The 27,983-nt window shown below is 43.3% G+C and overlaps 1 protein-coding gene across 2 annotated transcripts; it reads left to right on the forward strand.

Moving 5' to 3' along the window:
* Window positions 1–2,217: 2,217 nt before the first annotated feature.
* On the forward strand, window positions 2,218–27,615 carry LOC118367167 (1-phosphatidylinositol 4,5-bisphosphate phosphodiesterase delta-4-like). 2 transcript variants are annotated; one of them, XM_035750273.2, is made up of 16 exons: window positions 2,222–2,588; window positions 4,500–4,553; window positions 5,404–5,562; window positions 5,777–6,005; window positions 6,147–6,276; window positions 6,692–6,923; window positions 13,481–13,682; window positions 13,796–13,940; window positions 14,205–14,357; window positions 15,836–15,988; window positions 16,323–16,473; window positions 16,629–16,745; window positions 25,330–25,505; window positions 25,641–25,773; window positions 26,324–26,473; window positions 26,762–27,615. In XM_035750273.2, exons 2-16 carry the CDS (start codon window positions 4,532–4,534, stop codon window positions 26,860–26,862), a joined length of 2,253 nt encoding a protein of 750 aa, XP_035606166.1. In that variant the 5' UTR covers window positions 2,222–2,588; window positions 4,500–4,531; the 3' UTR covers window positions 26,863–27,615. The 2 variants fall into 2 exon arrangements, with proteins under 2 accessions (XP_052349865.1, XP_035606166.1); XM_052493905.1 differs by lacking the exons at window positions 25,330–25,505; window positions 25,641–25,773; window positions 26,324–26,473; window positions 26,762–27,615 and adding an exon at window positions 22,113–22,267 and having other exon boundaries at window positions 2,218–2,588.
* The last annotated feature ends 368 nt before the right edge of the window (window positions 27,616–27,983 follow it).

Here is a 27,983-nt window from a genome sequence, read left to right on the forward strand (position 1 = left end):
TTAGGTGCATTAAGCTCAAAAAGCTTCAAAATAAAAGTAGTTTGTTACCTTGAACACATAAACACATTTTTTTTGTAAATGTTGGCTGCCGTTAAAAGGCACTGTAAGACTTACCATAAGCACGTATAACGCCCTTATAATGTGTTATTTAGCCTAAATAACAACTATTTTCAGTCTGTTGAAAATGTGCAGAATGTAAATAAATATATGAGAAATTTGAAAGGGCCAGATTCCTTTGTTCTCTTGTGTCTTCATGTCCACTGAGAGGAGCTGTGCTATGAATGTCGTTTAAGCCAAGAGGTCACAGTGTCAGAGACAAATATGCTAGGACTGGAAAAGGTTAAACCAATGTGACATAAACTATACAGCTCTACAGTACAAGTTGTAATTGCCACTTTCATGGCATTGTCATTGAGACGTTGTCACAATGCTCCCTAAATCCTTATGGAAGTGTTTGCATTACATTTCAGCAGACATGCATAATATGAGGTTTAACATTGATGTTATCAAAAAGCACATCAATGTTGATGTCACAAATTGGCCTTGTTTTAGACTAGCTAAAAAGCATGTTGCTCCCGCAGTTTTTTGTACTCTCCTGAACAGAACAAGCAACTACCGGCTCTTTCTGGGAATGTTTTTCTTCATATTTTCTCTTAATCCATTTACTTGATTTCTTGAGGCCAGGTATCAACAGAAAGCTAGCTTTTTTCTTAGGAGCTATTCGTTTAACAAATCTACTGTTACGTATTCCAAAACAAAGCCCCACTCTCAGTTGGTCAGCAAAAACTGTTTACCTCCTTGAAATGTTGAAGGAATAACTGATATTATTCTCTTGTATTGGAAATTGAGATTTCAAACTTAATTTCAGAGTTATCGTGAAATGATCTGGGAGGAGTATCTTGAAGTGCAACGTCATTATTGAATCAAAATAAAAGGTTTCCCCTACCCCACTTGCACATTTGCTTCAGCAGTTTTTATCCTACCATTTCCTCCATAGGTGACATTAACAATACAGGGTATTTTCTTTTTGTTTATTGTGAGATTCACACCGTTTGTAAATAAATTGGATCCCTAGAGGATCTCTGCCAAAATGTGTGTAATGTTTTCAAGTGCCAACTAAACAAATGTTCTATCCACCTATCTGAAACGCTGAATGTTATGTTATTCAGAGTGTGCATTAGGAAAAATAGCATTTGTAGATATTGAAAATGGATTATGATCAAAAGCAGTTCTGTTAGAAGAAAAAAGATTTTGATTGTAAAATAGTTATTCAAGTGTTTCTAGTACAAGTAGGTTGCATTCTAGTTGCAAAGAGGCCATTAAACCTAACCATCAACCTCCAGGATTTTGCATTATATTGTTTTCCATATACATGTATACCAGATCAAGGTTCCACAAGAGGGTGGAATGACGCTTACATAAAGTAGGTACCAATATAGTGGAAAATAATATATTTAAGCAATAAGGCACGAGGGGCATATGGCCAATATACCACGGCTAAGGGCTGTTCTTAGGTACGACGTATCGCGGAGTGCCTGGACACAGCCCTTAGCCGTGGTATATTGGCCATATACCACAAACTGCCGAGGTGCCTTAATTGCTATTATAAACTGGTGACCAATGTAATTAGAGCAGTAAAAATAAATGTTTCGTCATACCCGTTGTATACGGTCTGATATACCACGGCTGTCAGCCAATCAGCATTCAGAACTCAAACCACCCAGTTTATAATAGACAATAAACGCCGCAAACCATGGCTGCGTGTGCAATAGACGTTAACTCATTGATGGGATAAGTACAGTAGGTATGGAAAGGATTGTCTGGGTATGTGTGAACTGGACGACTGTATACCACTCTCTACATGCGTTTTGATCTTGCACAGGCAACCTCTCCTAGACTGAGTTATCTGTAATCTGTCTGTGCTGAGGTAAACACGAGTACTGTCTGGATTGCTGTCCTCAAAACAATGGAGAGGGGTGAATCGAATCTGCAGTCTGCTCATGGATAAGGTAGAGAGAGAGAGTGTGTGTATGGAGACGGAGAGAGCAAGACATTTAAAGTGAGCAGCAGCATACTGTGGCAGCCTACAGGAAAACAGCAAAGGATTTTTTTAAAAGCAGCCTTGGAAAAATTGAACAGCCCTCATGTAGGAAAATAGGAAAAGAGAGGGAGTGGCAGGGAAGGAAGGAGAGGGGGTAGGTGGATGGGGGAGGAGTGTACCAGAAGGCGGCAACGTTTTCCCAGATGAAGCAGGCAAAGTAGAGCATAGAGGACATATACACTGAGCCAGCTTTCCTCTGGACACTCCCCATCTCCTGAGCCCAGTGCTTGGCTAGTGGTCTCAGGAAACTCCCTAAGCGTCCATAGATCTGGAGCTTTCTACTGGACCTGCTACCCCGACCAGACCCCTATCTCTTTTGGGTGGCCAGCTATCTTTGACACTTCCTAATCCTGGTCTGGAGCCTTTTCCTGTAGCCTTTTCCTGGATATCTCTCACCAAACATCCCCAATCTATTCTGGAGCTCTTCACAGCAGTGGCAGCCCCAGCGGGTCCAGGGCAAAGACCCGAGGGAGAGGTCTACAATTTGGTAAGTGTAATTTCTTCTCCTTTGACTCATTCTATTTGTCCTCATCTTGATTGTAAAAGGCATAGCCTACACTACATAATGTGTTCAGCACAGGTTGTGGTTTAGTGTTGCGGTTGTTGGTTTGATTATAATCTTACCCCCTGGTTGCTGTTTTGATTCTGTCTCATATTACAGCAGCTGGTTCTACTTTGTTGTCCTTCAGCCAGCCTCCCTACATGGCACAAGCACATTTTACATGTGTGCTAAGAGACTGGTGGACCTGAATTTGTTTACAGGATTCTTCACACAGCTCCTCCTGAACTGTAGCAACAGCCCATTGAGGGTTGAGTACAGAGCTTTCATGAAAGGGGAAATTGAACATTCCGTTGGATATATATATATATATATATATTATTTGTGATTTTTTTAAAGTCAGTTTAGAACAAATTCTTATTTACAATGACAGCCTAATTTACAATGAAGGTCATATATCGCAGATGTTTATAATAAGGGGAGCTTGTAATTAAATGTACAGTGAAGACATATGGGCATATGATGAGGCTGCCACTTCACTTGATAAACAGTGTTTCTTTAATACTTTGAGTAGTTTTTAGTGTGAGTAGCCCATTTAAAGTATGACACCAACTTGCCAGTGAGTCAGGATTCTCTCCCTGTGTTTGTGGTCAGGTGGATACTCTCAGGCACGTGGCTGGGTATTAGTCATATTTCCAAAACACTAGCAACGGCCCACCAAATAACATAACATAAAAGTTTATTCATTGGTTAGAATCGTATGACTTTGTGTGTACACATGAGTGTATACTGTATGTGTAGAATATACTGTAGTCATAGGAGGGGTCCATGAAAACGACTGCTTTGTGAGAGCTCTTCCTATTCTTTCACAACTTTTCACAAACACCACATATCAAAAACATCACTGGTGTTGTTAAAAAAATATTAAACAGATAGTTTCTTTGCAGTACTTCAGGGACAATGCTTCATTTACACTTGTATTGCTGAAGAAGGAGTGGATATTTCGCTCACAAACTAACGGTGGGGCTGGGAGGAAATGCCTTTGTGGTATTTTGAACTATGGAACAATTTACCTTGCTGTAAACGGTAAAAAAAAGAGAAAATATACTATCAAAATTAGCCATTGTTCTACAAAGTTTGTAAAATGACAATGTGAGGAAAGGGAGACATTCTACAACCAAAAAAAGAAGAAAGAGAAGCCATTTGAACTCTCCCTTTATGGAACATTTGACTGTTTGGAGTGTACAATACAATACGTTCTTGTGAGTTTCCTCTCTGTGAGGAGTTGAGCACCTCTTCCCTTGGGGGCTAGACAGCTGATTGGTGCGGAATATATTTTCTTCCAAAGGCTAATACATTTGTATTTGATAGCAGCACCAAAAGTAGTTGTCATACTAACACAGGGACATAGAGAATAGGGTTGGAGTCATTTCGGTTATGGCATATGACTTGAGAATTCGCATATGAATTGGAGAGTTACCTGTTACTTTTGGTGCAATTTTTTAGATTCAGGAATGAGACACCTGGTTCATTCTCTGTATTGTCCTGGTTAAACTGCATTCACTCCTATACTGCTTGAGCATTCTGCAGTGCAAACTACACTAGACTTAATTGAGTCCATGCGGCACACCGACTGTAAGAAATGCCAAGCTTTGGGTTGTCAATCTTCTACACCTCTCCCTCTTAGTCACTCAGTAGATAGAAAGAGAAAGCATAAGTCTGATTGGATTTCTGAGCTCTGCATGCAACCCAGCTAAAATGTTGATGACACAGTTAGATCGATTATTCAGCCATGGATGTCCACACTGATCAGGAAGTAGGGAGGGAATCATTTTACTTGTGTCACTATTACAGCATAATATGTATCACAGCAATTATTTTTGTCTTCTTTTTTTGCAGGAAATTCCCAGGGGCATGTGTCAAGGCTAGCAATGGAATCTCCCCAAAGCTTGTGTAAGTTGACAGATACTAAAGGGTTGCATGAGATTGCATCAATCATGCAATAATACAATTTTAAACCTCTACAGGATCGGTGGGTCCCCCGCGGGACGGTTGAGCTAACGTAGGCTATTGTGATTAGCATGAGGTTGTAAGTAACAAGAACATTTCCCAGGACATAGACATATCTGTTATTGGCAGAAAACTTGAATTATTTTTAATCTAACTGCACTATCCAATTTACAGTAGCTATTACAGTGAAAGAATACCATGCTATTGTTTGAGGAAAGTGCACAGTTATGAACTTGAAAATGTACTAATAAACCAATTAGGCACATTTGGGCAGTCTTGATACAAAATTTGGAACATAAATGCAATGTTTCATTGGATCAGTCTAAAACTTTGCACATACACTGCTGCCATTTAGTGGCCTAAATCTAAAATGTGCCTGGGTTGGCATAATACATTATGGCCTTTACCTTGCATTTCAAAGATGATTGTACAAAAACAAAAAAAATAACGTTTTTTTCTTTGTATTATCTTTTTCTAGATCTAATGTGTTATTTTCTCCGACATTGATTTAACATTTCCACAAACTTCAAAGTGTTTCCTTTAAAATGATATCACAAATATGCATATCCTTGCTTCAAGTCCTGAGCTACAGGCAGTTAGATTTGGGTATGTCATTTTAGGCTAAAGTTTTTTTAAACGTGTGGATCCTTAAGAGAATTTCCTCTGATCAAAATCTCCATTAACCAGAATAGAGAAACAATATGAGGTCTAAATTGATTAAGACTATATTTGTAAGGATGGTTAAGATTACTTTTGACCCTAACCTTGACTACTAACCCCTGATCCTGCACAGTTGCCCAGGGTGATGAGGACCTCCAGGTGATGAAGGCGGGGGCAATGTTGAGGAAGGTCAAGTCTCGCTCTTGGAAGAAGCAGCGGCACTTCCGCCTGCAGGAGGATGGCCAGACCATCTGGTACAAGTCCAGGTGGGCAGGGACAGGCCACTCCACCTGTGAGTACTGCAAGTGTGTGGGTTTGGGTGGGTGGAGGAAGCAGGGAGGAAACAGCATAAGAATTGACCAGACTGTAGATAAAAAGTTGAATGAACGGCCAGAGTATTTCTCTCATGAAAAAAGAATGAGGCATACAATCATCTATTGAGAAATCACTTTAGCATAGAAAAAGCCTGAGTATGTCTTCACATGATGCCTAATGTTCTCTCTTAGTCTCTGTGGCTGACGTGGATGTGGTGCGCGAGGGTCACCAGTCGGAGATCCTGCTAAGTATCGCTGATGAGTTTCCCGCTGACCTCTGTTTCACCCTGGTGTTCCGTGGTCGCCGCAGCAACTTGGACCTGGTGGCGGAGTCGCCGTCCGAGGCGCAGGTCTGGATCCGGGGTGTCCGCAAACTGATCCAGAACACTAAGAGCATGAATGACAAGGAGAGGCTCGACCAGTATCCTTGTTCCAAGCTCAGCATTAAATACAACATACGGATTGATTAACCATACAAACCAATGAGGGTCTATAACGTTGCTCCATTCTATCTTAACTCTTACTAATTGTTGCCCTTAGCCAGCGTCTTACTTTTTCTCAGGTGGATTTGGGACTGGTTTCAAAAGGCGGATAAAAACAAAGATGGACGGATGAACTTCAAGGAGGTGCGCACACTGTTGAAGATGATGAACGTGGACATGAATGAAGAGTATGCTCTTCGCCTTTTCACGGTGAGGTTACCGTCATCATCTACTGTTCACTTTTGAATTGAGTCCATCTCCCATGCTAACTCTTGTATAGATCCAGCTATTTGTCTGTCAATCCCAAATGAATGGGAGGGTGCTTATCTTTCCCATTCATTTGGAATTTAGGCATATGCTCATATACTCACATGCAAATCCATGGATTTTGACATAATCAACCTTAATCAACCTTAAAGTATAGTGAGCAGTAGTTAAATGCGGATGATGTTAGTGGTGGAATTGTCCCCAACATTGGTTGCTTTTCTATGAGGTCATCGTAAGTGACTACACCGTCAGTGGTTTACCATCATAAGGTGGTAGAACTCTAATCGAAAATAAAATCTAATGGGAACACCTTTTCTCTGAAGTAGACAAGTATTATGCTCTTTGCTTTTACCCCCAGATGGCTGATAACTCAGAGTCTGGTTGTCTGGAGAACGAGGAGTTTGTCCAGTTCTATAAGATGCTGACGGAGAGGGAGGATGTGTGGCGGGTGTTCCAGGACTATTCTCGGGACGGACAGATATTAACCCTCGCTGAGCTGGAGGACTTCCTGAAGCAGGAGCAGCAGGAGGGGGAGAGGAGTCTGGAGCACGCCCAAGAGTTGATTGACCGCTATGAACCCTCAGAGAACGGTATGGACCACTGTGCAACTGTGGTCAACCACAATCAACTATATGAATGAGATCATTAATAGCCTCATTAAGACAATGTCAATCATAACGAATGACAACCACAATGATCATTACCTAGTCTACCTGAGTGAACCACAAGAGCCCACAATGGTCGGTCAACAAGTCGCCATGTTTCATAAAAAATATGTTGTACGTTTTTTTGTGCCCTTTTATTTTTTTTACTTTGTATTTTTTGGGGGGGTTTCTGTCATGGAAATTCTTACACAGGGACACTCAAAGCCAATTTTAAATTAAATTAATTAGTCTATTGTTGCATATTTCATTAAATAATATGAACACTTACGACGCTGCACCTTGGTCCTCCTCTCCTTCCACCAACGAGAAGCGTTACAACCATAGTACACATGTCAATCAGGAGCTCTGCCTGGGCAGACCCAGCAGTTGTCTTTTATACGGCTATACACAGACATGTTATATTTGCATAATTTAGCATAATTAATTCATTACAGTTTTGTTTTATTCATGTGACCGACCAATACTGTTTCATAAAATGGGACAGACCAACACCTTACAAGGGTTCTTTCTCTCCAAGCTGAAACCTTTAAACTGAGATATCTTTCATTTGTTCTCAAAAAAAGGTCTGGTCATACTGCCAAATTGCAGTTACTGATAAGCGAGGATTTCTACAGTCAGCCACTTGCATGAACACAGAAATGGATTTATAGAACATCATATGAATAGAACACAGAAATTAGTTATAAGAAAAGCACAAACATTAACATTTCCATTACAGTTCCAATAAGATTTTTTTTATATATATATTTGTCCTTATATTAAGTATTGTATTGTGGCAAAGAAGGGGGTCGAGTGATAAGTGGCAGATATGTGAGAGCAGAACTAATAAACGGGTTCTGCCCGATCACTAAAATGGCCAACCCTGTCAGAACTACAGATCACAAAATGGCCGACCGCCAAAACTACAAGTCCCCGAAGCAAGGGGAACCCTCAGAAGGTGGAGCCGACTCACAGATAAAGGGTCAAGAAAAACCAGGAAGAGGAAGAGAGAGTGCTGGAAGGAGCTATGAACAATAGAGAAAGAGACTATAGAGATTGGTTGGATTTACCGTGTATGAGCTGGATTGTTTTGGACTTACCTGTTGGCGTTTGGACCTGGACCTACCGAGAACCCGATTCGTGTACAGAACCCTGCTATCCTTGACCTCGCCTATGGCCTAGGGGGACCAGGACAGAGAAACAAACACACAGGTACTGTCCTGTTTGAAAGAACTCTCATTCTTGGGTGATTTGGTGACAGTTTACCACTTAGTTTGTGACAAACGCTCCTAACCTTGAAGAGGTTTGCCATACGTGGTGGAGGATGCGGGCATGGACTAACATACCACTGGTTAGGTAGAAGGAAAAAATAAATAAATGTTCAGTTAGCACACCAAAGGGGAGTCAGATTTTTTTGTTTTGGCTTTGTTTGGTTAGGACCGTTTTTCAGGAAAATGAGTATGGAGGGAGCCATACAGGCCCCGTTACAAGCGGCGGCCGCCCAACAAGAGGCAACTAGAGCTCAACAAATAGTTCATCAGGATGCAATGCGAATGTATCAGGACACGTTACAGGTCCAGCACCGCACCAACCAGCTGCTCACAGAAGAGCAAGAGAGAAACACCCAGGAGTTAATAGAAGGCCTAAAGGGGCTAGCGGACCAAATTGGGGCTCAATTACCAGCTGCAAATACCCAGAGGAGGGCCAATCATTTTCTTCAAAAAATGACAGCGCAGGATGATGTGGAAGCATATCTTACCACCTTCGAAAGGACGGCATAGAGGGAGAAGTGGCCGAAAGAAGAATGGGCAGGGCTTCTGGCACCATACCTGGCAGGGGATGCTCAAAAAGCGTATTTCGACCTGGAGTTGAAAGATGCACAGGATTACGATAAACTAAAGGGGGAGATCCTGACTAGACTGGGAGTGACCGATACCGTGAGGGCACACCGCTTCCACCAGTGGTCCTACCGCCCGGGACAACCCCCACGAACACAGACGTTCGACTTGATTCACCTGGCACGGAAATGGTTGCGACCAGAGACCCGGTCATCCGCCGAGATTGTCGAGACCATCGTACTCAACCAGTTTCAGCGAGGTCTACCCCAAGAAGTGAGACGATGGGTTGCCCAGAACGAGGTACTTTCCGCCGACCATCTCGTGGGCCTGGTTGAACGGTATTGTACGGCAAGAACAGCTGAGCAGGCACAGGAGGAAAGATTCCCGTTCCTCAGGCATGGGAGAACCAGCGGACAGGGTAAGGCTGTCCCAACATATAGAGGGGGAAGAGAGCAGCGTGGGGCCATCAGGAAAGAATCAGAATCAGGCCGAGACACTAAGGAAAAAACGGAAACCAGGACTGGGTGTCGAGGGGGTCTCCCCCCCCGAACCCCTATTATCTGTTACAATTGTAATCAACCAGGACATATTGCAGCCTACTGCCCTATTAAAGAAGAGCCAATGCAATGTAACCTTGGTGAAAATGAAGATGATATACAGTATGCATGTCCTGTTGTAACCACTGCACTTGAAAGATCAAGAAACAAACATATGTGCAAGGTGAAGGTTGAAGGGAAAGAGGTTGAAGCACTGCTGGATTCCGGCAGTATGCTAACCCTGGTCGTTGCAGGCCTAGTGCCGACTCATAAACTGGATACAAGACAGGATATCAGTGTTACATGCATTCATGGGGATACCCGTCTGTACCCCACGGCCTTAGTGAGCATACAAACAGAGGACGGTCTGCTGGATTATGAGGTCGGCGTGGTCCCAAAGATGCCATATAATGTAATATTGGGTAGAGACTTTCCTAACTTTGCGAAGTTAGGCCACAAGAATGGCATATTTGAGAAGCCAACAACCCTGACCAAGCAGGAAGAAGCATGGGGCCTTCAACCAAAGCCAAGAAAAGAGGTCTCCCAGGGGACAACATCACAGGTGCTAGTAGGGGAGGAGGAGGATGAAGTGGCAAACCTCGCTGATAACGAACAGCCCGGTACGAGTGGGGCTGGGGTCGATCTGAATCCAGAGGACGATGATCTAGAACCAGCAGACCTGGCAGAGTCCTTGAGTAATTTTGGGACGGCCCAAAACCAGGATCCAACCCTGCAACAAGCCAGAGCAGATGTGCAGGTCGTAGATGGTACTCCCATAAATGGTGGGATGATGCCTAATAGTTTTCTCCACTTCATCATGAAAAAGGGTTTGGTGTACAGAGTCTCGAAAATAGGGGTTGATGTGGTGGAACAGTTGTTGGTTCCCACTCGGTACCAGAGGACAGTACTGGATCTAGCTCATGGGCACATTCTGGGTGGACACCTTGGTATCGATAAAACCCGAGACCGGATTGTAAGGAGGTTTTACTGGCCATGAATTCAAGCTGAAGTGGCTCGGCATTGTGGAGAGTGCCTGGAGTGCCAGTTAACAGCTCCCCGACCAGCTTTTAGAAGCCTGTTCGTGCCACTCCCCATAATCGAAACGCCATTTGAGAGGATAGCGATGGATTTAGTGGGCCCACTACCCAAATCCGCCAGAGGGCACCAATACATTCTGGTCATTCTAGATTATGCCACTCGCTACCCAGAAGCCATTCCCCTTCGGACGATGACTTCCAAAAATATTGCAAAGGAATTAGTGCTCTTGTTCACCAGGGTAGGGGTTCCAAAGGAGATCCTTACCGACCAGGGGACCCCCTTTATGTCCCGCCTTATGGCGGACCTTTGTAAACTGTGGCAGGTGAAACAGTTGAGGACATCGGTTTTACCATCCTCAGACGGACGGGCTGGTTGAGAGATTCAACCGAACCCTGAAGTCAATGCTCAGGAAGGTAATCGAAAAGGATGGGAAAAAATGGGATTGCATGTTGCCGTATCTGATGTTTGCCATTAGAGAGGTTCCTCAAGCCTCGCTGGGGTTTTCTCCCTTTGAGCTGGTATATGGGAGGTATCCCCGGGGAATCTTAGACATCGCCCGGGAAACCTGGGAGCACCAATCCACCCCGTATACTAGTGTCATAGAGCACGTCACGGCAATGCAAGACCGGATAGCCACAGTCATGCCCATCGTCAGAGAGCACATGAGACAAACACAAGAACACCAGCGGCATACTTATAACCGGCAGGCTACCCTGAGGGAATTTCAACCGGGAGATAAGGTGTTAGTGCTGATCCCCACGGTAGAGTGTAAACTACTAGCCACATGGAAAGGACTATATGAAGTACTGGAGAGAATAGGAGAAGTCAATTATCGGATCCGACAGCCAGGTCGACGGCCCCAGGAACAGATTTATCACATAAACCTGTTAAAAGCATGGAGAGAGAGAGAAACACTAATGGTCACATACCCCACACACATTCAGGAGACAGCCGAAGTAAATATTTCACCCACTCTGTCCCCAGCGCAAGTACAGGAAGTAAAGACCCTGATCCAGAAAAACAGAGATGTGTTTTCAGAGGTATTTGGCCGAACTGAGGTTACGGCTCATGATATCGTTTCCCTACCAGGGAGAAAAGTGAGTATGAGGCCATATCGGGTACCCGAGGCTCGACGGGCCGCGATTAGAGCAGAGACTGAGAAAATGTTGATAGCTTGAGTGGTCGAGGAGTCACATAGTGAGTGGTCTAGCCCAATTGTGATGGTCTCCAAGCCCGATGGGTCTTTGCGGTTCGGAAGGTAAATGAAATCTCGAAGTTTGATGCCTACCCCATGCCCCGAGTAGATGAACTACTGGAGAAAATTGGTCATGCTCGGTACATTACGACCCTTGATCTGACAAAAGGGTACTGGCAAATTCTTCTGACCCCCAGGGCCAAAGAAAAGACAGCCTTTGCAACACCTGACGGTTTGTTTCAATACACCGTCATGCCATTCGGCTTACACGGGGCCACAGCCACCTTTCAACGGCTCATGGACAAAGTCCTAAAACCGCACAAAGCATACGCCACAGCTTATTTAGATGACGTGGGGATCTACAGCCCAGATTGGGAATCCCACTTACCCCGGGTACAGGCAGTGTTAGATGCCCTTAGAAAGGCAGGGCTCACGGCAAACCCTGCCAAGTGTTTTGTGGAGGAAACAGAGTATCTGGGATACACTGTGGGAAGAGGGTTAATCAAACCCCAACATAAGAAGGTGAAAGCAATTAGAGAATGGCCGAAACCAGTAAATAAGAAGCAGGTCCGAGCCTTCCTAGGGCTGACCTGTTACTACCGGAAGTTCATCCCAAGTTATGCCACAGTGGCCGCCCCACTTACCGACATGACTAGAGCCAGAGGGCCAAACATGGTCAAATGGGATGAAAGGGCCACCAAAGTATTTAGGACATTACAGGAGGCTCTCTGCTGTAACCCAGTGCTGGTGGTACCAGACTTTGAGAAATAGTTTGTGGTTCAGACGGATGCCTCAGAGGTCGGCTTGGGAGCAGTGCTATCCCAAGAGGTAGAAGGGGTGGAACACCCCATCCTGTTTTTAAGCAGGAAGCTGGAACCACGGGAAACCAACTACTCAGTCGTTGAGAAAGAGGCGCTGGCAGTAAAGTGGGCTCTAGAAAGCCTGAAGTACTACCTGCTGGGGCGCCACTTCACCCTCATCAGTGACCATGCCCCACTCACCTGGATGCATAGGGCTAAAGAGAAGAACGCTCGGGTGATACGGTGGTTTTTGAGTCTCCAACCGTTTCATTTTGACTTGAAACACAGAGCAGGGAAGGAAATGGGAAACGTGGATGGGTTATCCCGCATGCATGCATATTTTGCTGCGGTAGCCCGACCTAGGGGGGTCAGATCTAGGGGGAGAGATATGTGGCAAAGAAGGGGGTCGAGTGATAAGTGGCAGATATGTGAGAGCAGAACTAATAAACGGGCTCTGCCCGATCACTAAAATGGCCACCCCTGTCAGAACTACAGATCACAAAATGGCCGACCGCCAAAACTACAAGGCCCCGAAGCAAGGGGAACCCTCAGAAGGTGGAGCCGACTCACAGATAAAGGGTCAAGAAAAACCAGGAAGAGGAAGAGAGAGTGCTGGAAGGAGCTATGAACAATAGAGAAAGAGACTATAGAGATTGATTGGATTTACCGTGTATGAGCTGGATTGTTTTGGACTTACCTGTTGGCGTTTGGACCTGGACCTACCGAGAACCCGATTTGTGTACAGAACCCTGCTATCCTTGACCTCGCCTACGGCCTGGGTGGACCAGGACGGAGAAACAAACACACAGGTACTGTCCTGTTCGAAAGAACTCTCATTCTTGGGTGATTTGGTGACAGTTTACCACTTAGTTTGTGACAAACGCTCCTAACCTTGAAGAGGTTTGCCACAGTATATTGTATGTCCATATATATAGATTTTTCAACTAGTAACCATGATTGACCACAATTATACTGACCATAGTCAATTGTAATCAACTGCCATTGTCGACCACAATCAACAGAGAGATGTAGTTTACTGAGCATTTTCTGATTGGGTTGACTTATATAAGACAGAACTTCCCATGTCTTCTCACAGCCAAGAAACACGGGGCCATGTCTATAGACGGCTTCCAGATGTACCTGGTCTCTCCGGAGGGCGCCATCTTGGATCCCCAGCTGCTGGCCCTGCACCAGGACATGAGCCAGCCCCTCAGCCACTACTTCATCTGCTCCTCCCACAACACCTACCTAATGGACGACCAGCTCCGAGGACAGAGCAGCCAGGAGGCCTACATCCAGTGAGGAACAAAACACTCAGCATTGCAACCCTTTATAGCTTACATGGCAGTAAGGCACTGTTCAAACAGCTTTTGATATGCACCCCTGCTGAACTCAGTGTGTCTGTGTGCAGGGCTCTGAAGCGTGGCTGTCGTTGCGTCGAGGTGGACTGTTGGGATGGGCCAAATGGAGAGCCGGTTGTTTATCACGGCCACACCTTCACGTCCAAGATACTTTTCAGAGACGTCATCACCACACTGGCGGAGTACGCCTTCAAGGTGGGCACTTCAATACCTGAATTAACTGTAGCCTCCATGACCACGGCAGCTCTATCCCCAACTCTAAATCTAATCCAGTCTCTTAGTGGTTCTGTCCATTTGTCTTCTGTATTGGTTTTTGCTTCAACCAAGTATACAGCATCATAAAACATCCTGTCTTCAGCCTTCACCTCTTCTCAGAAGAACTACTGTAAAAAAAAAATACTGTCAAAGTTCAACACATCCTTTTAGGAATTCCGTCCGTCCCCTCTCCCTGTGTCCTAGGTGTCTGAGTTTCCTGTCATCCTGTCCCTGGAGAACCACTGCAGCATGGAGCAGCAGAGGGTCATGGCCCAGCTCCTGGACACCATCCTGGGGGACACACTGCTCAGGGCCCCCCTCGACAGACTGGTTCCCCAACAGCTGCCCTCTCCTCAGGTAAGACCAACACTGGACCGCTTCAATTCACTGATCAGGGTCCGGGGTGGTACTGCAGTGGCTCCGCAAATTTTTGTTTTTTGGAGGGGGGAGTAATTTGTTGGGGATTTTGTGGTGAAAGGTACATATTTGACTATCGCTAGCTGCAAAAGAGGACCATTGTGGATACCATTTTTATGTCTCTGCGTCCAGCATGAAGGAAGTTATATGTACTTTCACAAGCCCAATGCTAACTAGCGTTAGCGCAATGATTGGAAGTCTATAGGAACAGTTAGCATGCTAGCTGACACTGAAGTAAATAAATGGCTTCATTACCAAAATCTCCTTTAATATGGAGGAAATTACAGTCATTGGTGCTAATTACAGGCTTTTTTTCTGTATACAACATTATTAGGAAGGCCATCTAAGTGATGATTTTCGGGGTGAAAAAGAAGTTTCAGTGTCAACTTAAAGCAACAAAAACCAGATAGAAAGCATGAAGGAAAAATATTGAACTATATACATTTTTAAATAATACCATCTTTGAGAGCTAACAATCAAATAAAAGCTGGACAATCAGGAGGAATTGAAAAATTCAGGGCACATGCCAATGATTTTTGTGATAATGTTTGAGCAGAGGAACAAAGCATTAGCCATGGCAAAATGTATAGAATGGCAGAAAATTAGCTTTACAACGGCAACATTTTTTTCTACGCAGCCAAGATACCTTTCTAGCTAATGGAGTGTTAGAGTTTACACTTCCTCTCCAATGATCAGTGGGGAGGTCTAGATAATGAAACTGTCTACAAAATCTATTCATTTGAACATTTTGATTACATTCACCTGATAAGACAAGATGTGTGTGTTTATTTTTGCTAACATATGATGGGGGTCCCTGGGTTGCCCGTTTGCCAGGATTGGGGTCCCTGGGCAAGCAAAGTTTATTCTATTCTATTTATCTACTCTACTGTAACCCTTATTCAACAAGGCAAGTCAACTATTTATCAAGTCAATTGAGAAGACGTTCTCTAAGTATTTGATTTCCTGTCTATGACTTTGTTCAGGTTTTTATTCAGCAGTGATGCTGGGAGCAGTACAATCATAAGTCTCCAGTGATTTTCATACTCTTCTTCCAGTCAGAGCACTTAAAAGAAAGATAAATATCCAATGAGGTGTGTGTTTGTGTATGTGTGTGCTAGACTAAAGTTAGTTAGAAAGTGTTACTCCAAAATGATATAATAGTTGACGATACAAAATACAAATAAAACAAAAACATATTGTGGACCACTCAAATAGATTTGAGACACTAAAAAAAATCATATTCAAACATGGCACAGTATTTCCTTTGGCGTCATCTACGTATAATACATGACATCATCTATTCATTGGCATCAGTTATTGTACACTGTCATCTATACACGTGTGTGTATGTATGTGTGTGTGTGTGTGTGTGCGCCCGTACGCGCATGTGTTCTTGGATTCGTGCATACTCATACAAGGATCTGAAGGGAAAGGTCCTGCTGAAAGCGAAGAAGATTGGCGGCGTAGAAGAAAGTGAAACGCTGACCGATGAGGTCACTGATGAGGTCAGCGACGAAGATGAGGCTGACCCTAAGAGCCTGTCTGCAGAGGCCCTTCGTCTCAATGATAAGGTACGTGGCTGGACGTATGTATCTGGAAGGATGAACGGACGGATGATGGACAGACGGATGGATGGATCTGTTAGGATGGACGGAAGGAGGGATGGATGGATGGAGGTGAACGACTGGCAACCTCTTGCCGTCATCTGCACCAACTATTACACTTATACATTACTAGATTATTACTGACAATACATTCTGCCATTTTGCAAAAAATATCACACACTAAGCAAGCAATAAACACTGTGCCTTGACCTGCCAGCTAATCATGATACGCCGTGGTTTAATTAATAGCCACCAAGCAGGTGATATTTGTTCACTTACATGTAACGTCCTGTCTCTTCAGAAATCCAAGTTCTCCAGGGAACTATCGGATCTGGTCGTGTACTGTAAGAGTGTTCATTTCCACAGCTTTGAGTACTCTCGCCTGCACTCCAAGTGCTACGAGATGTCCTCCTTCTCTGAGTCCAAGGCCAGGAAACTTGCAAAGGACACAGGTGCACCCTGAACTATTTTAGCAATACCTACATACCAAACAATGTATCGATATTGCCAAGGATCATTGGTTAGGAATTCACAACCATTCACTGTTGTAGGTCCCCTGGGTTATGGGATAGAAAAAAGCATCACTGTATGGCTGTGTTTTTCTCAGGGGCAGAGTTTGTGCGCCACAACAGCAGACAGCTGAGCAGGGTCTACCCCAGTGGCATGAGGACCGACTCCTCCAACTACAACCCACAGGAGCTGTGGAACGTAGGCTGTCAGATAGGTGAGAGCTTCTTCACTTAAACCATTTTGTACTCAGGTCAATGTTGTAGTGTAAATCTGTTTTTAAACAAGCTAGCAGTTTCGGTTTCCCATTGATTCTGGGAATGAAGTCATACGTTTACTGACCTGTAAAACTGAATGTTTTTAAATGTTCTGATAACAGAAGTAAAAAATGTTGTCTGTTCTGGGAATGTTTATTTTTAGGTTGCAGGGAGGTTCTGAGAACATTTACTCTGGTTCCTTGAATGTTTTCCTGGGAGGTTTTATTAACGCTTTTGAGAACTAAAATTCTAGGTTATTTTGAGGCTTCCTTAAAACTTTAATTGATTGTAACATTTGTAATAACACTGTTATTGCTTATGCTTATTTTTGGGTTAACTTTTTTGAACTCCAAGCACAGATAGGACACATAGAAATGCGGTAGCGCTATAGGTTCGGGGTGAATATTTAGCTATTTTCACAACCAATAATAATGATTGTGGTGGTGCGAAAGGATTGGGTTTTGATGAATAAATAAGTATGTGTGTCGAGGCTTGACCCCTCACTGGCCAATCAGAACATGCTCCGTGGCTAAAAATAGGGTTTGTTCAAGTTGTGTATTTACGGTCTTTTATGCATTGCCTTGGAATCAACTCCAATTCCAATGTTAGTCCATCATAGTTTGTTAAATAGCTTGCAAAAACGAAATGACAAAATGTAGACCTATCCCATCTTTGCTAAATACGTTAACTTGAACCTGTTTGCAGTCCACACTGTTCTAAGTAATTGCATGGCTTCAATATGGAAATATATACAGTACCATTCAAACGTTTGGACACATCTACTCATTCAAGGGTTTGAGTATAACAATAGTGAAGATATCAAAACTATGAAATAACACATGGAATCATGTAGTAACTAAAAAAAGTGTTAAACAACTCCAAATATATTGTTCTAGCCGTGTCTGAATTCTGGCTTCGGAAGACCACCAAAAACTCTGAAATCTCCATCCTTAACTACAAAATTTTCAGACAAGATTGAACGGCCAAAGGGGGCGGTGTTGCAATCTACTGCAGAGATAGTCTGCAGAGTTCTGTCCTACTATCCAGGTCTGTACCCAAACAATTTGAACTTCTACTTTTAAAAATCCACCTCACTAAAAACTGGTCTCTCACTGTTGCCGCCTGCTATCCGTTTTGTCACCAAAGCCCCATATACTACCCACCACTGCGACCTGTACGCTCTTGTTGGCTGGCCATTGCTTCATACTCGTCGCCAAACCCACTGGCTCTAGGTCATCTACAAGACCCTGCAAGGTAAATTCCCTCCTTATCTCAGCTCGCTGGTCACCATAGCAGTACCCACCTGTAGCACGTGCACCAGCAGGTATATCTCTCTGGTCACCCCCAAAACCACTTCCTCCTTTGGCCGCCTCTCCTTCCAGTTATCTGCTGCCAATGACTGGAACGAACTACAAAATCTCTGAAACTGGAAACACTTATCTCCCTCACTAGCTTTAAGAACCGGCTGTCAGAGCATCTCACAGATTACTACACCTGTACATAGCCCATCTATAATTTAGCCCATCTATAATTTAGAATTTAGAAAGAGGAGTGGGAGGCCCAGTTGCACAACTGAGCAAGAAGACAAGTACAATAGAGTGTCTAGTTTGAGAAATAGACGCAGTGAAGAGGTGACTCCAGGATGCTGGCCTTCTAGGCAGAGTTGCATAGAAAAAATGTAAGATTAAGATGGGCAAAAGAACATAGACACTGGACAGATGAAGATTGGAAAAGAGTTATGGACAGACAAGTCTAAGTTTGAGGTGTTCGGATCACAAAGAAGAACATTTGTGAGACGCAGAAAACATGAAAGATGCTGGAGGAGGGCTTGATGCCATCTGTCAAGCATGGTGGAGGCAATGTGATTGTCTGGGGGTGCTTTGGTGGTGGTAAAGTTTGAGATTTGTACAGGGTGAAAGGGATCTAGAAGAAGGAAGGCTATCACTCCGTTTTGCAACGCCATGCCATACCTTGTGGACGGCACTTAATTGGTGCCGATTTTCTCCTACAACAGTACAACGACCCAAAGCACAGCTCCAAACTATGCGATAACTATTTAAGAAGAAGCAATCAGTTGGTGTTCTGTCTTTAACCAGGTTGGCCAGCACAGTCACCGGATCTCAACCCTATTGAGCTGTTGTAGGAGCAGCTTGACCATATGGTACGTAAGAAGTGCCCATCAAGCCAGTCCAACTTGTGGGAGGTGCTTCAGGAAGCATGGGGTGAAATCTCTTCAGATTACCTCAACAAATTGACAATTAGAGTGCCAAAGGTCTGCAAAACTGTAATTGCTGCAAATTGAGGATTCTTTGACAAAAGCAACGTTTGAAGGACACATTTATTATTTAAATTAAAAATCATTATTCACAACCTTGTCAACATCTTGACTATATTTCCTATTCATTTTGCAACTCATTTCATGTATGTTTTCATGGATAACAAGGACATTTCTAAGTGACAACAAACTTATGAACGGGAGTGTACATGGTTAGCAGATGTTATTGCGATGTAGCAAAATGCTTGTGCTTCTGGTTCCGACAGTGCAGCACTATCTAACATATAATCTAAAAATTCCACCAAATCTACCTTAATAAACACAAATCTAAGTAAAGGAATGGAATAAGAATATAGACATAAATATATGTGTGAGCAATGACAGAGCAAGATTCAATAGATGGTACAAAATACAGCATACTGTCAAGGTTGTGCGCTACTGGTGAGAAGTCAGGTGCAGGAAAGCAGAGAGTTGTGATCAGGCGCACTTTATTTGGCAGAAGCACAAAAGACAGACGCAACTGCGTCAACAACCCTCCAGCCAATGGCAAAAGTGTATCAGCACAAAAACACTCACAATAATGCAAATGTATGACAATAAACATACTACGGGTCAAATCACGATACCCGGCGGAAAACCAGTCTGGCACATAACACTAAACACATAACAAAATAATTCCACACAAAGACATGGGGGGAACAGAGGAATATATGCAGTGTGATTAGGGAATGTAAACCAGGTGTGCGGGGAACAAGACAAAACAAATGGAACAATGAAAAATGGAGTGGCCATGGCTAGAAAGCCAGTGACGTCAACTGCAGAACCCCGCCCGAACAAGGAGGGGAGCCGACTTCGGCGGAAGTCGTGACACATACATATATGAGATAAGTAATGCAAGATATGTAAACATTATTAAAGTGGCATTACTAAAGTGACTAGTGATCCATTTATTAAAGTGGCCAATTATTTCAAGTCTGTATGTAGGCAGCAGCCTGTCTGTGTTAATGATGGCTGTTTAACAGTCTGATGGCCTTGAGATAGAAACTGTTTTTCAGTGTCTCGGTCCCAGCTTTGATGCACCTGTACTGACCTTGCCTTCTGGATGGTAATGGGGTGAACAGACAGTGGCTCACGTGGTTGTTATCCTTGATGACCTTTTTGGCCTTCCTGTGACATCGGATGCTGTAGGTGTCCTGGAGGGCAGGTAGTTTGCCCATGGTTCATTGTGCAGACCGCACCACCCTCTGGAGAGCCTTGTGGTTGTGGGCGGTGCAGTTGCCATACCAGGCGATGATACAGCCTGACAGGATGCTCTCAATTGTGCATCTGTAAAAGTTGGATTTTAGGTGACAAGCCAAATTTCCTCAGCCTCTTGGGGAAGAAGAGGCGCTGTTGCACCTTCTTCATCACACTGTCTGTGTGGGTGGACCATTTAAGTTTGTCAGTGATGTGTACGCCGGGGAACTTAAAACTTTCCACCTTCTCCACTGTTATCCTGTCGATGCGGATAGGGGTGTGCTCCCTCTGCTCTTTCCTGAAGTCCACACTCATCTCATTTTGTTTTGTTGACGTTGAGTGAGAGGTTGTTTTCCTGACACCACACTCCGAGTGCCGTCACCTCTTCCCTGTAGGCTGTCTTGTCATTGTTGGTAATCAAACCTACTACTGTTGTGTCGTCTGCAAACTTGATGATTGAGTTGGAGGCGTGCATGGCCACGCAGTCATGGGTGAACAGGGAGTACAGGAGGGGGCTGAGCCCGCACCCTTGTGGGGCCCCAGTGTTGAGGATCAGTGAAGTGGAGATGTTGTTTCCTACCTTCACCACCTGGGGGCGGCCTGTCATGAAGTCCAGGACCCAGTTGCACAGGGCGGGGTTGAGACCCAGGACCTCAAGCTTAATGATGAGCTTGGAGGGTACTATGGCGTTGAATGCTGAGCTGTAGTCATTGGGATAGGGCAGTGTGCAGTGTGATAGCAATTGCATCATCTGTGGAACTATTGGGGTGGTAAGCAAATTGAAGTATGTCTAGGGTGACAGGTAAGGTGGAGGTGATATGATCCTTGACTAGTCTCTCCAAGCACTTCATGATGACTGAAGTGAGTGCTATGGGAGAGAGTCATTTAGTTCAATTACCTTTGCCTTTTTGGGTACAGGAACAATGGTGGCCATCTTGAAGCATGTAGGGACAGCAGACTGGGATAGGGAGAGATTGAATATGTCCGTAAACACACCAGCCAGATGGTCTGCGCATGCTCTGAGGACGCGGCTAGGGATGCTGTCTGGGCCGGCAGCCTTGCGAAGGTTAACATGTTTAAATGTCTTGCTCATGTCAGCCCCGGAGAAGGAGAGCCCACAGTCCTTGGTAGCGGGCTGCGTTAGTGGCACTGTATTGTCCTCAAAGCTGGCAAAGAAGGACGGGTACACCCTGTTTGAGTTTCTGCCTGTATGAAGGGAAGAGCAAAATAGAGTCGTGGTCAGATTTTCCAAAAGTAGGGTGAAGAGGGTATTGTATGCATCGCGGAAGTTAGAGTAGCAGTGATCCAGTGCTTTTCCAGCGTGAGATCTACAGTCAATATGCTGATAGAATTGTTCTCAAATTTGCTTTGTTAAAATGACCAGCTATAATAAATGCTGCCTCAGAATATATGGTTTGCATAAAGTAAAGTCCAGTGAAGTTCCTTGAGGGCTGTCGTGGTATTGGCTTGAGGGGGGATATACACGTCTGTGACAATAATCGAGGATCATTCCCTTGGGAGATAATACAGTTGGCATTTGATTGTGGAATTTTAGGTCAGGTGAACAAAAGGACTTGAGTTCCTGTATGTTGTTACAATTACACCACGAGTCGTTAATCATAAACATACACCCCCGCCCTTCTTCTTCCCGGAGAGATGTTTATTCCCGTCGGCACGATGCACAAAGAATCCAGGTGGCTGTACCAACTCCGACAGCATATCTCGAGAGATTTTCCGTGAGACAGAGTGTGTTACAATCCCTGATGTCTCTCTGGAAAGCAACCCTTGCCTTAATTTTGTCTTCCTTGTTATCTAGAGACTGGACATTAGCGAGTAATATACTCGGAAGCGGTGGGGGGTGTGTCTGACCAGAAGACTGCTCCGTCTACCTCTTCTCCGGCAGCGTTGTTTTGGGTCAGCCTCTGGAATCAATTCAAATGCCCTGGGTGGTACGTAGAAAGGAGCTGCTTCAGGAAAGTCGAATTCCTGGTCGTAGTGATGGTAAGTTGACGTCGCTCTAATATCCAATAGTTCTTCCCGGCTGTATGTAATAACACTTGAGATTTTCTGGGCTAACAATGGAAGAAATAATACATAAAAAAAAATACTGCAAAGTTTCCTAAGGACTAGAAGTCGGTGCCATCTTTACAGTAATGATGGGTTGTCGTTTTGTCTTTGCTTATTTGAGCTGTTCTTCCAATAATATGGACTTGGGTATTTTACCATATAGGGCTATCTTCTGTATACCAACCCTACCTTGTCACAACACAACTGATTGGCTCAAACGCAATAATAAGGAAAGAAATTCAAGAAATTAACTTTTAACAATGCACACCTGTTAATTGAAATGCTTTCCTGGTGACTTCCTCATGAAGCTGGTTGAGGAAATGCCAAGAGTGTGCAAAGCTGTCATCAAGGCAAAGGGTGGCTACTTTGAAGAATATCAAATATAAATTCATCCCAAACCATCTCAATTGGGTTGAAGTCGGGGGATTGTGGAGGCCAGGTCATCTGATGCAGCAACATCACTCTCCTTCTTTGCTGGTGATGCTGTGCAAAGTGTTTATACAAGGGTGGCTACTTTGAAGAATCTAAAATATATTTTGATTTGTTTAACACTTCTTAGGATACTACATGATTCCATATGTGTTATTTCACAGTTCTAATGTCTTCTCTATTCTAGAAAATAGAAAAATGAAGAAAAACCCTTGAATGATTAGGTGTGTCCAAACTTATGAATGGTAGCATTCACACTGATATTGGGGCTAGGCCTACTGTAAATTGCATTATGGCTGAACATGGAAATGCAAAACGTTGTCAATAGGCAAGATTAAATTCTTTACTGATAAGGCCTAAAAAGACAACAGATAATTATCAAATGATAAACAAAACACAACAACAACTTGTTTTTAAATAGGTTATGTCCAATACAGCTACAGGCACCATAATCACTCCCTGTGGGCATATATATAATATTACAACTACACAGACTATGGAGGGTTTTACACACATCAACATTTTTCACTGTAGCTGGACAAAGATCCAATATAAAGACAAAGAGAGAATGTCCACTCAATGTTATACTGCTCCCAAATATGTTTTATAAATATATTGGAACCATCTTTTTTTCATTTTACCCCTTTTTTCTCCCCACAAGAGAAGGTCGCTGTTGTTTTATACTGGTATCTTTCATTTATTTGGCATGGGCTACGGCCAAACAGTAGCCGTGAATTCGTAAACTCAATCCTATGTCTGGACAATTGTTCCTTTATGATCCAGCCAGGTCATTACAATATAATAAAATCGGCAGTATAAAAAAAGACAAGACGTATTGCTGTTGAGCCAGCCTTCATTATAGTAGACCTAGGGCAGGGCTGCCCAACCCTCTTCCTGGAGATCTCCTGTCCTGTAGGTTTTCAGTCCAACCCTAATTTAACATATCTGATTCAGCTAGTTAATGTCTTGTTGAGCAGCTAATTAGAATCAGGTGTGTTAAATTAGGGTCGGACTGAAAACGCCCTTGACGGTCGAGCTCCAGGAAAGAGGGTTGGGCAGCCCTGGCCTACGGAGGGCTTGGGTTTTGAACATATGAAACGTAAAAACAAGCAATTGTTACAGGAAAACAACTTCTAAAAACGAGGTTCACCAGTATTCACCGAGGGATCTGCATGGCTATAATAATGTAGGCCTGCCTACAATACAAAGATAAAAAAAAGGGAACGTTAGCTCTTTTAATAAGCTTCGGTGATTAAGTTTTATTTCCAAGTGGTCTCACGAGACAAACCCTTTTTTCAACAGTCCTGACTGCATTGGTCAGGACAAAAATAAACAGCTTTCATTGAGAGGAAGGGAGACTATGCTTGGTTTTCAATCAAATAAAATGAAATGGGGTAAAAACTATAGTTTTATGTTTCTTAAAACTCTTCTTCCATGTGCATATTGACAGTGTGCATCACGGCTACATAGGCTGTGTTTTTCCACTGTCAAAATTCATGCCGTAACCAACCGTGTTACTGATAAAACCAGCTTTTGGTTGGTCCTACATATCCCTACTCGCCCTGCCTGAAATGAGAACTTTGGATCACGTTTTTAAGGAAACATACATATCAACATATCAAATATTTCTATCCCTCCCATCTGAGCGCAAGCGAGCTGATATAAGACAGGTAAATTGCCAACAGTTTGAAAATAGCAGAGCGCTAGCTTTAACAGGTTGAAATTTCCAACGAACATGAGATCGACGCTAGCGCCGTCTTAATGCCAGCCGAAAATAGAGCCCATAATCTTCTGTTCTCTATCCATGGAATTAGTCCAATGTGCCACCAGGATGGAGCTAGCATGCCATGTTTTTTTCATGCATACAAAGCTTTTCATTTTAGTCTATTCAAACAAACCCAATTCCAAAAGAAAACAAGCACTCATTAAGATCAGGTGTGGCCAATTAGTGTGCGAGGTCCACACTCCTGAACACGCTTCACAAGATAGAGGATAGAGAGAGAGTTCTGTTGATGCTGAGAACGGAATGTCTATGTTGTTCAAAAACTTTCTTAGAACGTTCTCTTTGAACGCTACAAAGGTTTTTCTTGTGGTTTTTATGGGACGATTTCTTTATGTTCTGAGAACAGAATGTATGTTCCTGGAACATTATGTGCTAGCTGGGCAAGTTCAGGCATAGCCCAGCTAGCACATAACGTAAAACTTTGCTTTTTTATTTTTTTTATACACTCTCTGTCCCAGACGATTTACCTTAAACAGGCCTAGAACCTGTTGTTTCTATTATACATTACATTAGGCCTGGTGAAACACACCGTACACATCCGTACATGCATTGCTTGCATCCTGGCTGAAAGAAAGAAGGAGAAGGTTTAACTGCCCGAAATGGCAAGGTAACACATCATGTAGATGGGTCTGGAGAGAAACAGGGTGCAAGCCAAGGAGAGTTAGAGACTACAAGCACGTTGTCTCCTCACTCTTCTTCACTTTGTGACAAATTTGTGAAAAGAGCTGTATGCATTTATTTGATGTTCTCTTAGTGGCTCTGAACTTCCAGACAGCTGGGCCAGAGATGGATCTGAACGATGGGCTCTTCAGTCAGAACGGCTGCTGCGGCTACGTCCTCAAACCTGACTTCATGAGGAATGATGACTCTTTTGATCCAGAGAGACCCCAGGACCGGAATGGTTACACATCAATCCGCCTGTCTATCCAGGTCCAGAAACAACTGTCTGTTGTGTTTTGTTGTGTGCATGTACAGTTAATGTGTTTTGCCGGTTTAATTTGCAACGTTTTTGAGTATGTATCCTTGTCTGAGTTTTGATTTTTATGTGCATGTGTTGTCCATAAGGTGATCAGTGGGCAGCAGCTACCAAAGGTGAACCACAAGGAGGGCTCTATCGTTGACCCTCTGGTTAGAGTGGAGATCTACGGAGTATTTCAGGACCAAGCCAAGCAAGAAACTAGTTACATTGACAACAACGGTGAGGGACCAGCTTTCAAGGACTGTCAAAACACATTCATTGGGGTCTTTGTACAGACCCAGCTTACTCCTGGTCTAAAATGCATGCTTTGTGGCCTAAAGTGGTCTCGGCCGCTTCCTCCAGTGCACATGAGCCGCAGCAGCATGGGTTCCAATTCGGCCCAATGTTATTTCAACTCTCCTCTATCTTCTATCCAATAAACTAAGACTCGTTAGAAATATAAAGTACCGGTCAAAAGTTTGGACACAACTACTCATTCAAAGGTTTTTCTTTGTTTAACACTTTTTTTGGTTACTACATGATTCCATATGTGTTATTTCATAGTTTTGATGTCTTCACTATTATTCTCCAATGTAGAAAATAGTCAAAATAAAGTAAAACTCTTGAATGAGTAGGTGTGTCCAAACTTTCTACTGTTACGGATGTAAAAAAAAAGAAAAGCATGCATTATCATTATTATTACACCATGCCATGTTTTAGTGAATTAGATAGAACCTCTGTACTTCTCTTGGCTGACTAAAACCTGGACTCTGCTGCCCCCTGCCTACAGGTTTTAACCCTCTGTGGAATGAGACCCTCAATTTCATCGTCCATGTCCCTGAGTTGGCCCTGGTGCGTTTTGTGGTGGAGGACTATGACAAGTCCTCCAGGAACGACTTCATGGGCCAGTTCACTGTGCCCTTCACCTGTATTCAGCCAGGTAAGATTGACCTTATCATATTACAGCTGAGGGTGAAGTCTGGACAACTGGGTAAATCCCAATTGCCGTTTTCATTAAATGATTGTACAAAATAATTTGATCCTATTGACTCGCTAAAGGTTAAATCAATTGATGAATCTTGTCAGAATTTGACATCTCTGCTGAGTGTTTTAATGTAAGCCTGTTATGTACAAATGTACATATTTTACTGTATGAGTCATGGTTTCCAAGTGGTTCTTCATGACAACAAGCTGAATTTCTTCTGGCTCCTCTCCCCACACTTCACAGGATATCGCCATATCCACCTTCTGTCCAAAGATGGGACGGCAATCCCTCTGTCTTCTCTGTTTGTCAACATCAAGATCTCCGAGCTAACAACAGAAGTCTGATGGCCCAATGATTGGCTGAATAATATGCCGCTAACACCAACCACATGGGAGGGTTACAATAATACTGTTATTGGTTTTTAAAGGTAAATCTATATGCCCAATGTACTGCTTTAGATCATTTCTGCCTAAATAGCCGTTTCTGTTCAAGCAACATCAGCGGGGCCTCACACTGATGAAAGACAAAAAAACACTTGTCTCATGGCCTAGACAGCCTTACCTGGGAATTCTCAGCATTGTAGGGATTTTTTTGCTATTTCCCCAATATATAATCTTTTAAAATAATCAGAGTTTAAAAAAAACTTGAATGTCGTGCGTCAAATCATATAGTGGTCCACGTTTGACGCCCATGCTGATAACTGAGATGAAATCAATGAAGAAATGCTTGAGCCCAATGTCAGCTTCTTTGACATGGCACGTTCAATAGCACTTGGCTGATCAAACTGATGCAAGGACTGACATATTGCAGGGTTCAAAGGTCATTTTAGAGTAACAGACTTTGCAATGGCCTCTTTTTTTTTGTGAATTCATTTTATAACCATCCAAGTATTCAACATTTGCACTGTGTGCTGGTAGAGTAGCTTAATTGTATAAACAATTATTCCTCCATCTAAACATTTCAATATATATTCTTTACAGTTCTTCAAAGTGTGGCATGAAACTATATCTATTATCTAAAGAATCGTGTTGTAAAAGTATTAAACTGTAAAGTATTTATGTGCATAGAGCTCTGTAAATAAAGAGAAATGAAAGACCTGTCTTTAAAAAACAATATTTTAGAAAGCTATATCCCTATTGGTTAAAACTATTTTTCTTTCCACCTTTCCATAAATTTTATGTCAGTTTTCAATTTTGTATTACACACCATTAATTGGCTTTTTTAAATAATGTCTCATCAGACCATTTGCTTTATTTTGTTGCAAACTCCAGGCGTGCTGCTATGTGCCTTTTTTCTCAGGAGTAGCTTCCGCCCGGTCACTCTCCTATAAAGCCCAGATTGGTGAAGTGCTGTAGTTCTGTCAGTGTGGTCACTGGGTTCTTGGTCACCTCCCTGACCAAGGTCCTTCTTGCCCGGTTGCTCAGTTTGGTCGAACGGCCAGCTCTAGGCAGAGTCTGGGTAGTTC

Source organism: Oncorhynchus keta, chromosome 34 (genome assembly GCF_023373465.1).
Source record: "Oncorhynchus keta strain PuntledgeMale-10-30-2019 chromosome 34, Oket_V2, whole genome shotgun sequence".
Lineage (NCBI taxonomy): Eukaryota > Metazoa > Chordata > Actinopteri > Salmoniformes > Salmonidae > Oncorhynchus > Oncorhynchus keta.

Bases quoted from the DNA above. Each gene is read 5' to 3' on its own strand.
- LOC118367167 (XM_035750273.2), top strand. From the start codon at position 4,532: ATGGAATCTCCCCAAAGCTTGT. The intron at 13,941-14,204 runs GTGGGCACTTCA...CCTGTGTCCTAG, and splicing joins TGGCGGAGTACGCCTTCAAG to GTGTCTGAGTTTCCTGTCAT. The intron at 16,746-25,329 runs GTGAGAGCTTCT...ATGTTCTCTTAG, and splicing joins GAACGTAGGCTGTCAGATAG to TGGCTCTGAACTTCCAGACA.